Here is a 15673-nt window from a genome sequence, read left to right as displayed (position 1 = left end):
CCTATTCTTACAAGAACAGTAATTCCATCATGGTGGCTCTGCACTCATGACCTCAATCTAAACCTAATTACCTCCCTAAAGCCTTACCTCCTAATACTATCACGTTGAGAATAAGAGTTTCAACATATGAATGAGTGGGGGGCAAAAATTCAGTCCATAACAAACAGAATCAAAACTCTTGCCCGCTTGTCATGGGATGAGCCTATAACTCATGTTAGTCATTTAACTGTTTGCAGAACAGAAAATTATATTTTAGGTAGTGCCAATAGACTTTGTGATCTTGCTGTTATTTTCATTTTAGAGTTGTCTATTTTGGATGGGTAATTTCATCAAAATTTCCTTAGTAATACCTATTACACCAATATGAGCATCTTATGAAATGTTGCCATAATGGGATTTGGCTTTAAACTTGAATTCACTCTAAGGCATCATCAGTTTAGAAACAGAGGGTTAATAACATAGTATGTTATAAAACTATGAGGTTAACCCGCATACAAGGTCAAATTACTCTGAGGAATCTGAACATCTCTTATGGTTTGTGGGTAGAGTAACACGGTTATGGAAAGGGACAAGTAGGGGAGACATGTTTGTAGGCAGGGGAAGAAAGAGCAGAAGACCACAGAGACCACATGAATCTTATTCTGAAATATTCTGCTGAGGGTTCTGACTTTTTTTTTTTTAAGATTTTATTTATTCATTCATGAGAGACACAGAGAGAGGCAGAGACACGGGCAGAGGGAGAAGCAGGCTCCTTGCGGGAAGCCCCATGTGGGACTCGATCCCAGGTCTCCGGGATCAAGCCCTGAGCCAAAGACAGACGCTCAACTGCTGAGCCACCCAGGGATCTGGGTTCCAACATCTTGAGTTTGCCCACATGTTCTGCAGAGATAATTCAACTCCAATTCTTAGATTATTTTACTCACTCAAGGCCTAGCTTTTGAATTCATAGCTAAACTGAGACTGGCTGTAGAATCAACGAGATTATTTTCCTCAAAGGAATTTTTTTTCCAACTGGATTTAATTTCTCATTTTAAATGTCTGAACATTCTAAAAAAAAAACATGCCATGAGGGACACCTGGGTGGCTCAGTGGTTGAGCATCTGCCTTTGACTCAGGATGTGATCCCACACTGGGCTCCCTGCATGGAGCCTGCTTCTCCCTCTGCCTGTGTCTCTGCCTCTCTCTCTCCCTCTCTCTCTCTCTCTCTGTCTCTTATGAATAAATAAATAAAATCTTTTTAAAAATGCCATGAGGCTTGGCTCTTGTTTTTAATATAAAGTTGAGAGACTTATACAGAAAACCCTTCAGTTTGAAATGTACACTAAGTTTGAAAAAACAGATGTTGTCATTGTCTGAGCATGGCCTGTTTTCAGAACATGTTTAGGACCAAGGTTTAACATTGTGTCTGATTCTCCCAAAAATGCCTTCAGACATTCCTGCCATACTGTGTTTGTCTTTGAGGATCTGATGTCATTGGAAAGAAATAGGAAGGGAAAAAAAGCCCTCAGAATTGTAGAACACAAGAAAGACAGTGAGGAGATGCAAGAGTCCAGGATGGGTAGAGTTCAGAGAGCTAGGATTTATTGCTTCTGAAGGAGTGAAAAAGGAGGCCAACATTTCCATAGATCAGAAGCCCAAGATGTTCAGTGACTGAACTGTTGTTGTTGGGACTTATGGGGCTGGGAACTAGAGTCGGAGGTGACTGGCTAAATTCTTAACTTCCCGATACGAGGTCCTAATGAGCAGAGATTGTTATTCCCACTTTAGTGCTGGGTAAGATGGGATCACAGTACTAATTACTGAACTTGGTGAGCTGGTTGCAAGAAAGAGCTGGTCAAAAAAATAAAATAAAATAAAAAAATAAAATAAAATAAAAAAAGAAAGAAAGAGCTGGTCATCCAGGAGATGGATAAGGTGACCATTCAAGATTGCCTCATGGGCTTTTGAGAAACCTAGCCAAGGATGATGAGTCAGATACTAACGTGTTTAATGGCTCATCAAAACCAATATAGGTAGAAATATAACACTGTATGTCAACTATATTGGAATTTAAAGTAAAATAAGATTTAATTTTAAAAAGCAATGTAGGTGGAATACATTAGACTGGACCCATAGCCTTATGATTTCTCAATGAGGAGTATTCCGATTGGCCCAGATTATAGTCACTACATCTTTTGAATCAGGATGCTTACTTGATTCACAGAGATAATAAAGCTAAACCCTTCTTCTCTCTTACATTGAGGTTCTGGAATAATCTACTCCTTTCCCTTTTTTTCACCCTATATATTTGATATAGGGTGATTTGTTTTGTAGTATCTTATTTGTGTAACATCCTCCTTAGTTTCTAGGCTGCAAGATAGTATCCTCTGCCCAGTTTATAGGAGGAATTCCCTCAGCTTCTCCTTACCAAAAACCAAAAAACCCCCAAATCATACAAACAAAAAAATCCTCTGCCCCAACTCCTCTTCTCACTGGAATCTTTACTTCTCTCATTCTCCTACTTTCCCCTCTAATTAGTAGAGCCACTAAAAAGCTGAGTCCCCATCTGTGCCTGCTTTATGGCCAGGGTAATTCCCAGTGAGCCATGTGTTTCCCATGTGTCCACATGTCTGTATGCATTGAAAACAAGAACTCTGCAGAGGGTCCATGGTCAGTGCTGCTAAGTGTCCTGACCCACTTCTAGAACCAGATGATGCTGACCAGAGACATTTGGTTTCTCTAGTTCTAAACAAGTATATCATTAAACAAGAATTTTGCTGTGAACTTTTTTTTTAAAGATTTTATTTATTTATTCATGAGAATACACAGAGAGGAGAGAGAGAGAGGCAGAGACACAGGCAGAGGGAGAAGTGGGCTCCATGCAGAGAGACTGATGTGGGACTTGATCCAGGGTCTCCAGGATCACGCCCTGGGCTGCAGGTGGTGCTAAACTGCTGAGCCACCGGGGCTGCCCTGCTGTGAACTTTCTAAATTAATTTTGTCACAATTTACCACATCATCCCCACCCCCCCACCGCCTCCTCTTCCTTACTACAGCACAGTTAACTATGGAGGAACTAGGAGGTTTTAGCTTCACTCTCTTAATCCACTCATCACACAAACTAAACAGCTGAGAAGCTGAATATTTAGACTAGCTGGAATGCATGGCATCCTGAGAGTTTGGGTGACACTTTCCTAAAAAGAAGTCCATTAGTGTGCACCACCGAAGACAACACAGTTGTTAAATGTTCTTTTAATTTCTGAGGATTGTCTTTTTAAAGATTTTTTAGTTCTCTTTCCTCTGCATGTTTTTATTCCTCCAAGTTTTTTTTTTTTTTTAATTTGTTTTGGTCTTTATCTTCTACTTTAGAGGCTTGTTTGTTATGTCTGGTAATCCTTGATTGTCTACCATTTATTAATAACAAAAGGACTAAACACTGATGGGAAGCTCTGAGTGCATGATATGGGTCTTCTCTACATAAAGCTTCAATGGTTAGATGGATTATTAGTTGGTAAACCCCCAAATGTCAATATTTTTCTTTCATCCTGCAGTAGTCAAGAGCCTCCAGAAAAGAGGGTCCCGTCCCGGTCTCCTGCCTGAAGGGGAAGACCTGGCAGCCACATTCTAGATGCTGCGTTGGAAGAGTTCTTGAGTGTCTCTGCATTTGGCAGTCACTTAATTCCTGTTTTCACTTTTGTACCCAAACTCTAAATTATACGTAGTATCTCCCAGCCCAGCAACCCTCTGTTTCCTGAAGGCTTTTTTAAGATTGATTCATTCATTTGGGGGGGGAGGGGGGTGTGCATCAGAAGGGAGAGAATTCTTAAGCCAACTCCCTACTGAGTGCTGAGCCTGATTCCTTAACCCATGAAATCATGACCTGAGCCGGAAACATGAGTTGGACACTTAATCAGCTGAGCCTCACCGAGCAGCCCTCTGTTTTTCCTATCTGTAGAATAAGTGGTAGAGAGCAGTTTTGCTCCCCAGAGGACATTTGGCAATATCTGGAGACATTTTTTTATTCTTACGAGAAGGGGGTATGGAGGACCAGGAGCTACTGGCATATAGTTGGTAGAGGCAAGGATGCTGTTGAACATTCTACAGTGCATGGAACAAACCCTCACTACAAAGAATTATCTCATCTAAAATATCAATAATGCCAGGATTGAGAAATCTGGGAAATCAGTATCTAATCTTTTGGTGAAGGTAGGGAAGGGCAGATGCCCAGAGGTGTGAAGTAGAGGAAGAAATCTAGGGATCTGTCTACTTCTCAAGAACTTTTAACCCAGCCTTCCTCATTTTAGCCACATTCCTTTTTTTTTTTCCTAAGATTTTATTTATTTGACAGAGAGCAAGAGAGCACAAGCAGAGGGAGCAGGAGTGAGAGAGGGAGAAGCAGGCTCCCTGCTCAGCAAGGGGATTCAGGGCTCAATCCCAGGACCCCAGGATCATGACCTGAGCCTCACTTAACTAACTGAGCCATCAGGCACTCCATTTTAGCCATGTCTTTAACCCAGTTCCAGAGACAAGCAGTGCTATCAAATTTGAAGATCATAGTATAAATCAATTTTTCCCCTAGCTTTCTCTACTGTTGGCTTAGGATTCAAAGCTATCTCTGGCCTGCTAAATTAGTTGATCTACATTCAAGCTTCTAAAATTTTCTTGCTCTTTTCTCCTCTCCTGTTGTCCCTATCAACATAGGCATTCACCCTTTTTCTGCAGTTCTGTAGGGTTTCAAGAGGGACCAAAATTATATGCGTATATTCAGTTGCTATATTAATTCAGATTCAGAGATCTCTATTTCTTGACATAGTGATATGTCCATAGTGTAGTAACAGAAAAGAAAGTAGGCTACAATATATTTTGGAAAGAATCACTTTCTATTCTTAAAAAATAGAATCTTAAGATTCTATTCTTAAAAAAAAAAAAGACAAACACAAACCTTTTATAACTATTTCTAATCTCTGTGGAAATAGAAAAATATTCTAGAAGATTATGTATAAAATTCCAACAATGGTTATGTCTGGATGGCAGTACGACAACAGATTTTTTACTTTCTTCTTTTTGTTTTTATATGTAGTCCAAGGGTTTTACAATAAGTATATATTTCTTTTATTAACAAATATCAAGAAAAATGATCAAACACTGAAAAGAAGACAAAAGATGATTACATGTCTTTTCAATGTCATATAGAACATTTTTTAACAGGCTCACCAGAGGAATTCTATAAGAAATTATGCCTACTAATAACTATTGACTAGGGCCCAAACTCAGTGAAGTTACATGTTATAACTTGTTATATTTTGTCCAGGAGAAATGTACATTATTTCTATCTGGTGGTAACCATAACTCCAAGATTATGGATTTATTACCTTCTAGGACATTAACCAGTTTTGTATCTAACCTAACAATCGCATTCCAACATTCTTTTTCTTCAGTTCCTATAAATACTCAGTTTGATCAAATGCTCTATGACCTGGTTTTACCATTAATGAATAAATAAACCTTTAGCACATTTTCATATTTGGATGAGAATTGTTTTTAACTTTTTGAAAATTCTATTTTGAAATAAATGAAACCATAAAATGATATGGTTTATAAAATAAAATTTTATTTGAATAAAATAAAATTATTTCCAACTTGGGGAAAGAAAAAATAATGTAATGAATACCCCAGTCATAGCGAAGAAGAAAGTTCTGCGATGAGCCTAAACTCTGACTGCTACCCTGCCTGGGGTCTTTGTCAGTGCTTCAACTGGACACATCTGAACTCTGACTCCTGCACATACCTTTGGACAGCCAGCAATGCTGAGAGATGTGAGGTAAATGCAATAAATGGCCAGTGCTTTGATAATCTCATCTGACAGCTGGGGGCAATAAGAGACATCCAAGTGTTCCAAGATCAGTGAGCCTTTGCAGAATGCCTGCAGGAAATTCCAAAGTCAAAGTTTTTTTCATCCTAGAATTATTCAAATGTTGTGTGCGTCTGTTTACTTACCCATAGGTTTTTTTTGGGGGGGGGGAGGGGGGTTGTGACAGATGTGGTAGAAAGACCAAAATGAATTCTGAAAGGAACATAACCTTACAAAATGGCCTAGAGTTTAGGCAGGTTAGAAAGTAATTTTGCTACATGTATTTATGCTCGTTCAGTTCCCCAAACCTTTCCCACAATGTTATTGGATAAAAACTGCAGGAATATCACACAAATTATCAACTCAAGATGTGCAAGTTGCAAGGTTCTTTAAAAGTTCATCTTAAAAAGAAAAACACTGGACAAAAATGAGTATTCTTTTTTCCATCCCTTTTCTCTCAGTTTCTTGGCCAGCTCTGCATGTGCCTTTAATTCTTTCTCAAAGAGAAAAGTGCCTTCTGTGAGGCTGTACTTGGTGGTCATTCATTGTCACATACTAGTTCATAATTCACATTCATCCCTTTAAACCACATTGAAACTTCCAATATTTTGCTCATGAGAAACTCTGCAGAGCTGAAATGTAGCTACAGTGTTGAAAAAAAGAAAACAACTTAGTTTTTTTGTTTGTTTTTCTTCCCAAAGAGTTTATTTATTTATTTATTTTTTATTTTTTTTTCATGATAGGCACACAGTGAGAGAGAGAGAGAGGCAGAGACACAGGCAGAGGGAGAAGCAGGCTCCATGCACCGGGAGCCCGACGTGGGATTCGATCCCGGGTCTCCAGGATCGCGCCCTGGGCCAAAGGCAGGCGCCAAACCGCTGTGCCACCCAGGGATCCCTCCCAAAGAGTTTAAAGGGAGATACAGTTTATTATGGGAGCAGTTTATTATGCATTTCAATCCTTGAAATACAGATGTGGTACATCTTGTTGGAAAATAAAAGCTATTACATCAAAAAAAATTTTTTTAACAAGAGACATTCACACACCAGCTTAACAGTTTACTAATATTCAAATTCCTGTTAACAGAATTTGGTTTTCCTGAATTTAGTGCTAATGAGAGTTTACCTATGTGGTTAGTAATTCTTAGAGTTAGATTCAGTCAAATGACTGGAGGCAAAAGAATCTGGAAGGGAGAATTAGATGGGAGATGGTGTTAATGTAACAAAAAGACAGGGTCTTCGGAATCAAGCAGACCTGAGGTTTTGTTTTTGTTTTTGTTTTTTTTAAGATTTTATTTATTTATTCATGAGAGACACAGAGAGAGAGGCAGAGACACAGGCAGAGGGAGAAGCAGGCTCCTCACAGGGAGCCTGATGTGGGACTCGATCCTGAGACTCCAGGATCACACCCCAGGCTGTAGGCAGGCGCTAAACTGCTGAGCCACCCAGGAATCCCTTCTTTTTTTTTTTTTTTTTTTTTTTTTAATCAGGGAAAATAATATCTATCCTCTAGCATTGTTCTTGAAGTACCAAAATGTTCATCTGAAATTTCTAGGGCTAGCAAAGGTCTGGAAATCATCGGATATCCTTCCCTTTACCTTAGTAGTTCTTAATTTTCATTCCCACTTTTCAGGTAAAAAGCAAGAACTAAATGAAAAGAATCCATGAGGAAATAACATTGAAAAGTTTACAACTGAGCAGTTATACAAATACAAAAGGATCCATAAAAGTAAGCCTTATAGTAGTTGTAAAAATATCCTAAGATGAGTAGGAAACCATGATGAATTCAAGATATACTAATACCGTACTTTAAAAAGTCCCTGCCCCAAATTATAAAAATTAGAAATTATCAACATGTGCTCAGTCACTCTAGAGGTTTTGCTTCATTGTGAAGCAGCTCAAACTCTTAGAATACTAGAGACCTCAGTAAATGATGGTTTACCATTAATTTTAGTTACAAATATTAGATTTCAGTAACTAGTGAGTTACTAGTAAGGCATTGCTTATTTATGTGTAAAAATGGATGTCCATTGGACTACCTATCATTTTCCTCTCAGAACTGAGGGAAGGGCCTGGCTGGCCCCTTGGATCACTTGATGGCCCTCAGGATGACCCCAGTGGACTTCCCTCCACTGAGTATGCTAATTTCCACTCCTTTCAGCCCTAAGGAAGACTGGTAAGAACTAGTCAGCCCACTATTTTCTTTAACAAGTTAATAAAAGAGGGAAATTTTCTAGCAGTGGTGGTTTAGCCTAGGAGGTAAAAGATAATACTAAAAGATATTGGATGGGCAGCCCGGGTGGCTCAGCGGTTTAGTGCCGCCTTCAGCCCAGAGCGTGATCCTGGAGACCCGGGATCGAGTCTCATGTCAGAATACCTGCGTGGAGCCTGCTTCTCCCTCTGCCTGTGTCTCTGCCTCTCTCTCTCTCTCTCTCTCTGCGTGTCTCATGAATAAATAAATAAAATCTTAAAAAAAAAAAAGATATTAGTGGTTTAACCCTCAATCACTATCTTTTCCTGGCCACAAGAATCAACAGCATTTCCTCTTTCCTCTGACATCATGTGGAACTTGTCTTTTTCAACTGATTCAGCAGTTACAGTACTTGACTTATTCCTGTGTTGTGGCTAACTAACTTTGTATGGAGATCTGTCTTCTCTAGCGACTAAGTGATGTCAAACACTGGAGGAGGCAGCTGGTCAGGAGACAGTGAAGTCCCTGTCTTTGGAGATAATCAAGTATAGAGGGGCTACCCAGTGGTGGTGCAGAGGGGAATCTGGCTTTGAAGGACTGGAATTATTTGTCTTAAATCTTAGCTTGGAAATTCAACTAGTTTTTCAATGGGAATGCAGGAAGTCTCTCAAAAGTATTGTGTGGTGTGTGGAATTTGACTAATTTTTTTTTTTTTAAGTTTCAGAGGTAGAATTTAGTGCTTCATCAGTTGCATATAACGACCAGTGCTCATTACATCAAGTGCCCTCCTTAATGCCCATCACCCAGTTACCCCTTCCCTCCACCCACTTCACCTCCAGCAGCCCTCAGTTTATTTCCTAGAGTTCAGTTTGCCTCCTCAATTTTCATCTTATTTTATTTTTCCTTCTCTTTCCCTACGTTCATCTGTTTTGTTTCTTAAATTCCACATATGAGTGAAATCATGGTTTTTGTCTTTCTCTGACAGACTTATTTCACTTAGCATAATACCCTCTAGTTCCATGTATATCATTGCAAATGGCAAGATTTCATCCTTTTGATGGCTGAGTAATATTCCATTATATATATGTATCCCATATATATATATATGGGATGTGTGTGTGTGTGTGTATTCCCCACATCTTCTTTACCCATTCATCTGTCAGTGGACATCTGGGCTCTTTCCGTTGTTTGGCTATTGTGGACATTGCTGCTATAAACATTGGGGTGCATGTGCCCCTTTGAATCACTGTTTATATCTTTGGATAAATACCTAGTAGTACAATTGCTGGGTCATAGGGTAGTTCTTTTTTTAAATTTTTTGAGGAATCACCACACTGTTTTCCAGACTGGTTGCACCAGTTTGCATTCCCACCAACAGTGTACAAAGGTTTCCCTTTCTCCCCATCCTCACCAACATCTGTTGTCTCCTGAGTTGTTAGTTTTTCTGCTGGCTTTTTATACCCCCTTCACAAGCATCATATTTATAATACAGTAGGTTCTCAATATATATTAGTTGGTTGATCCATCTTTATAAGTGTCTTCAAGAGTACAAAGAATTCTGTTTTTTTTTAAATAATTCTGTTTTAATAAATATAGGAATTATTATGTCACAAGGAGTAGGATAACATTGTTTACTACTTAGAGAATGGACAGAGTTCAGGGAACCAGAGAAAATTTAAAGTAAGAAGGAATATTTAAACTAAGAATAATTTATTAAAAGATGAAGTGAGCTTTAAAGGGAGATTCAAGGCACTTAGTATCTGAAAACCCTTTCAGTAACATCTGTTCATGTTTTGGACTGCTTGAATCAGTTCTGCTTTAAGCCTTAAAAAAAAAAACCCTAATATTCTTTGAAGCTGAACTTTCTTAGAGGTTTTAAAATTAAAGAATAACTTATAAAAATGTATTGGAAGGTCTGTAATACATTCATGGTAGCATTCTCATCCATGGAAAATCTGAGGCATAAAGATTGGTCTTAGGCTTTATGTTTGGCATAAGTCAGTGCAGATCTGAGAAGTAAGTCAGAACTTCTTTCTTTGTAATTCATATTTTCCTTTAGAGACATGTAAGTCATAAGTAACTTAAGTCTGCAGGCATGTTTCAACATAATCACTCATGAAATTCCATTTCTCCCCTACAGATAAGATTATGTTTTCTGGCTCCAGTGATGCAGATTCATACATATATCAATGCCATTGATTTTCTTGTGTTAGAAAATGTCAGGCTAAGCATCCTTCCGAGACAATATCTTTTGTAGTGAAGATGGGGAGAAAACACAGAAATTGTGAAGTTTGGCTCCCATCCCACATACCAACCAGTTTTGCTGTGGGTTAACAATTTTGAAGTAAACTTCCAAATGTCTCAGCGAGTTAAATCATTTCTTTTCTGTATCTTCGGAGCTGAGTCACAGTGTGGGAAGGCTTAATGACCACATTCCTAAATTGGGTATGTAGAGGAGACTTGAGTTTCACTGACATTTACTGTCACAATAACGTACTTTTGCCAAAACCCTGATTTAAGCTACCTCAACAGGTGGCAGCTCTCAGCTTCAAAAAACTCCCCTTGTGGTGCATACCCGACTTTTGACTATTTACCTAATTAGGTTCCGATGAATTCTACTACTAAAATTTGTGAGTTTTCCCTATTGGTAATTTTGAAAAAAATCTTGTACTGTCAAGAACCATTTTCTGTAATGAAGACTGTTTTTGGCTGCTTCAAAGGCTAAAATACAACTTCCACAATTTTAAGTTATAAACTGGATTCAAAGCTACAATTTCTTGGGCCTCATATATGCCACCAAAGATAGTCTTGCTCCTAGTAAGCATCAGAGCAGGTGAGTGTAGCCATGGCTGTGGCCTGGGCACACTGAGCTGGGAAATCTGGGCATTGCTACCAAAATTGAACTCTATAAAGCCTGTCTTCTCACCTTGTAGTGAGACATTTCCCTGCATTCCCACCCTCCCTGCTGGAGAAACCAGGCTGAGCAAGTCTTAGCTAAGGCTAAGGAGAATACTTCTTTTAAATATGGAGGCGTTTTGTAAAGGGGAAAGGCCAAAGCCTCAAAGATACATTTCCAAAGATACTTTCATGATACAGTTTTTTACCTAATTATATGGTGATTTGGGTAATAAGCCTCAGCTTCAAGCCAGCCCAAATGTGGCTTACTCCACAAACTTTTCCCCAGTTCCCTCCTCTGGAAGACATGCCTCTTCCAAATCCCTATAGATTTTCGTTTTTTTGTCTTTCTCACTTTCTATTACATAAATATTATATAAATAGCTATATAATTGTTTTATCTTCTGCATTGACTTTAGCTTCTTGAGGGCAGTATCCATCTCTGATTTATTTTTGTGGCCTCAACATCTAGAAGCAAAGGAGGTTCAAGATGAGAGAATGACCAGAGGGAAGAGAAGATGCCTCTTAGCATAAGAGTGAGGAAAATGAGCTCCCATAGATTGCCATCAGGACACTAAGTGCGGTCCTTCCTCACACCCTGTTTAATAACTGCAGATACAAAGGTGGTTAAGAGCACAGAGTCTGGGGCCCACCAGCCTGGGTTCATATCCTGCCACTTAGACATTTTGTGTCTCTGGATAAATTACCCAACCTCTCAATTCCTCAATGATCTCATTTGCAACAGGGAAATAACATGGTACCTTAATATGACACCTACTTCACAGAGTTGTTGGGAGGATTGAGTTAAAATGAATAAAGTAAATGAATAGTCGCTGGTGCATAGTAAACGGTCAATAAATAGTAGCTAGTACTATTATTTGTATTCTACTCCTCTTGTACTCTGCTGCTCTCTGGTATGATTGCCAAATTTTTTAAATCTTACATACCACAGTAAACATATTTTGAGCATAAACTTTCAATAAATGTGTATTAATATATTTACAAATTATATAGACATACAACTATTCAAATATATACATATATTATCTTATAAATATATAGTATATGTATCTTATATATAATACATCATATCATATAAAAATAAAACAAGACAAAAATAACTGTAAATAGTTCTAATATTTTCTTGTCACACCGAAATAAACTGTCTTGCTCATTTGCCAAAGTAAATGTTTTCTCTGGAGACCCCTATTCAAAGGTGTATCTTTGGTTGTCAGTAGACCTTGATGACTCACTAGCTGCATAGACTGTGGATATTTGGTAAAAACAAGGGAATTGCGTTTAAAACGTAAAATGTGACAAGTGCATAAAGAAGGGCCAAATGTGGGGAAATTACAGAAGAGAAAGGGTAAGCAATCAAAGAGAATGTATATTGGAAAGAAGACCTGGAAAAGAACAAAACAAAATATGTTTGAGTTAAAATTTGCAATTAGAATTTGGCAGGAGGGCAGCCCCGGTGGCTCAGAGGTTTAGCACCACCTTCAGCCCCAGGTTGTGATCCTGGATACCCAGGATCGAGTCCCAGGTCGGGCTCCTTGCATGGAGCCTGCTTCTTCCTCTGCCTGTGTCTCTGCCTCCCTCTCTCTCTCTCTCTCTCTCTCTCTCTCTCTTTCTCCCTGTGTCTCTCAAGAATAAATAAATAAAATCTTAAAAAAAAAAAAAAAAGAATTTGGCAGGAGTAGGGGGGATTCCAGAACAGGATTCATGTTTTAGATGTTATCTCCAAAATAAGCATAAGCCAGGATTGGACTACCCAAAAGTCAATCAGGTATTTCTCTTGTGGCCTGTAGGATAACCTACACTTTCTCTATTTTTCTAAGATAAATAAAATGGGTGCCCAGTGGCACTCCTCCAGGGATTTCTATGGACAAGAAGGGCATAGAAAAATTACTTAAGCTATAATAATCAGCCTGAAAGAGTTGATAGGATCTGTTTGCACAGCCAGACACTCTACTTGTTCTCTTTCTCATTCTTTCCCAAGAAAATGGGAACTCAGAACTTTTACTCTAAAAACAAAGTCATATCGTCCTCCTTAGACCTCTTCCGTTTAAGGATCTCTGGGACTAAAGTTCATGAGCCATCAGTGCTGCTTTGATCTTCCATTTGGGGCCATAATGGAATAAGAGATGACGTCATCAAGGGAGGTTACCGATTTAGCCAGAAAACTTAAAAGGCCTGAAGTTGTGTCTGTGACCTTCAGAAGGTTAACCTCAAGCTTCCTTACCTTTAAGAGAATGAAAACAACTGAAAACCTATCTCAGGCTTACTGGAAGATGGGAAGAAATTGTGTACTCCAAAAGAACTTGACAGACTAACAATGCTGGCTTTTGTCTCTCAGCTTTGGAACCAGAGAGGTCCTAGAACAATCTTGTCTGCCATTTAAGGCCTGAGAACACAATTTCACCATCTTCCACATGTTGAAGGCTTCAGAGTGAAGAATATCATGTGCAAAATTTAGCTGGAAGTTAATAGAGAGGGTAATTAGAAGTCATAATGTGGAAAAATCATAGCTCTTGTGAGACATGCCACAGGTACTCAGTTCATGTCAGGTGAGGCATGATAAGCAAAGCCCAGGCACTTGGCTGAGAGAATTGGCCACTTAGATTTAAGAAGGAAAAGAAGCATAAACTCATACTCTTGTGGGAAAGTGGGATTTTGATGTTTATTTTTCCTGCCTTATTGTTTTGGGTTTTTTGGGGGGTTTTTTGTTTGTTTTGTTTTTGCCTTCAGACGATCTGACAGGTTTTGTTTAACTTTTGGCAAGTTTCATTTTATCCAGGATAAACTAATGTTCCAGGGGTAGCTTAAAGGTTGGGAGAGGCCTCCAAAGGATTATCTTCCTTTTGACACATTCTCTCATAATTCTTCTCTGTAGATGCTCAACATCTACATATGTTTATGCTTTATGCTCAACATAAAAATAACAGATGTGTGCATTCATTTAGCAAGTCTGTCTGCTTCAATTGTCCAAAAATAGTTCTCCCCGGTGGGATTGGGCAAGAAGCCAGGACTGGTGTCGGGTGTTCTCCATTTCAGCTATTTATCAGCCAAAGAAACATGGTACCCATGACTCCAGTATCCCTCGGAACCTACAGACTGTGGGAAAATGACAAGCTGTCAAATCCCACATCCTTTAAAGTCTGGCAGATTTCTAATTCTATTGAATTGCCTCTACAACTGGGAACACACCAGGGTGAGGAGCAACAGGAATACTGAGCTTATTTCTTTTGCTCACAGTCTTTGAAGAGAAAATAATGTCTAAGTATCTTGGTAAGAGTTTGTCTGTGACAATGAATTCTAAGTGTCTTAGGTCTCTGAAGGATATGTTGTTCTATTATAAATTCTAGGAGATGAGGATGACGGCACATGAGACTCCTGACTCTGGGAAACGAACAAGGGGTAGTGGAAGGGGAGGTGGGCAGGAGGTTGAGGTGACTGGGTGGTGGGCACTGAGTGGGGGCACTTGACAGGATGAGCACGGGTGTTATATGTTGGCAAATTGAACTCCAATTTAAAAATAAATTAATTAAATAAAATAAATAAATGAAGGAAACATTAGAAGATAAATAGATAGATAGATAGATAAATTATTTTAAATAATCAAAAATAAATAAATTCTAGGAGACCGTTCTTGGCATGAATAGCCATGAAGTTCAAATTTGTGTAACAAAGCTCTTACCTGTTCTAGGTTTTGTGGAAGTTGCTTTTTCCACAAGGCACCAGATACTTTCTTCATTCTACCATAGGAATTCCTTGATTTCCTCTCCCCAAGCCCTGTAAAATGATTCTGAACCTGGGACCTTCTGAGATCTTCATCACTGAGAGTTTAGTCAATTATTTCCTAACAGTAACCTGGAATATTGGATGAGGTAAAGAATTTTCCTGAGCAGTATGGCCAAGAGGTAGTGTCCAAATGTCTGGATGCCCTGTCTCCCCACACAGAAGATTTCAGAGCATCCACTGCACCAAAGGCCAACAATTAAGGCCATTTTGGAAAGGGATCCTCTGTTTGTTGCTTCCCTCACAACCAAGAACATAACTATATCCCTGGAGAAGAGGTGGAGTTATTGGAATCTCGTACTTTGACAATTTTTGAATGATTTAATCTTAGAAACCAAATAGAAATCAATGTTGGTTTTTGAAAAAATTGTTACTATGTGAAGCCAACACATCTAATCCGTCTTTGACATTTTAAGTCAGTATGTGTCAAAAGCCACTAAAACCACTAAACCACCAAGGGGGTGGAATCTAAAAACTGATGAGAATGATTGATGAAAATCTTGCATAAACAACATAACTAGTCAGAAAGCTTGGTGATTCAAAGTAAGAGTTTGAGATCAGAAAAGAGTCTCTCGAGAGTAATCCACTTCTTGCTCCTAGGGCAAGAATGAATCTAACATGACTGTTAGGTCAAGACACTACACTCTAGAGGGAAATGTCCAGAAAAGGCTGCCAATGGGCAATTCTTGGGGAGGAGGACTCAGAAAAGTTGCTGAATGAGGTGGGTTTTCTCCTAGGCCTTTCTGACTGAGTATCCATGGATCCCACACAGTAGTTGTAAGAGTTTCAGTTCTCCAGCACCAGTGGTGCAGGGCACAGGACTGACAACCCTAAAGCTCCTACTTGGACTCAGCCTGGAGCAGCCTCACATCTAAATGAACAGCAATGGGGGCAGCCCTGGTGGCTCAGTGGTTTAGCACCGCCTTCAGCCCAGGGCCTGATCCTGAAGACCTGGGATTG

At 39.1% G+C, this 15673-nt stretch overlaps 1 protein-coding gene across 9 annotated transcripts in view; it reads right to left on the bottom strand.

Annotated features, from left to right (window-relative positions):
- The window catches only part of FBXL13 (F-box and leucine rich repeat protein 13), a 204400-nt gene that overhangs the window by 10732 nt on the left and 177995 nt on the right, over positions 1 to 15673 (bottom strand). For 5 of the 9 annotated variants that reach the window (XM_038562793.1, XM_038562790.1, XM_038562792.1 and 2 more), the window contains one exon: positions 5768 to 5902. The exons of 2 other annotated variants lie outside the window; for them this stretch is intronic. In XM_038562793.1, coding sequence (XP_038418721.1) covers positions 5768 to 5902 — 135 coding nt within the window. Of the gene's footprint in view, positions 1 to 5767; positions 5903 to 12033; positions 12319 to 15673 lie in introns of those variants that run through there. 2 more of the 9 variants (XM_038562795.1, XM_038562798.1) reach the window with 1 other exon arrangement.

Source organism: Canis lupus, chromosome 18 (genome assembly GCF_011100685.1).
Source record: "Canis lupus familiaris isolate Mischka breed German Shepherd chromosome 18, alternate assembly UU_Cfam_GSD_1.0, whole genome shotgun sequence".
Taxonomy (NCBI): Eukaryota; Metazoa; Chordata; class Mammalia; order Carnivora; family Canidae; genus Canis; species Canis lupus.
This window is presented reverse-complemented; position numbering and strand designations above follow the sequence as displayed.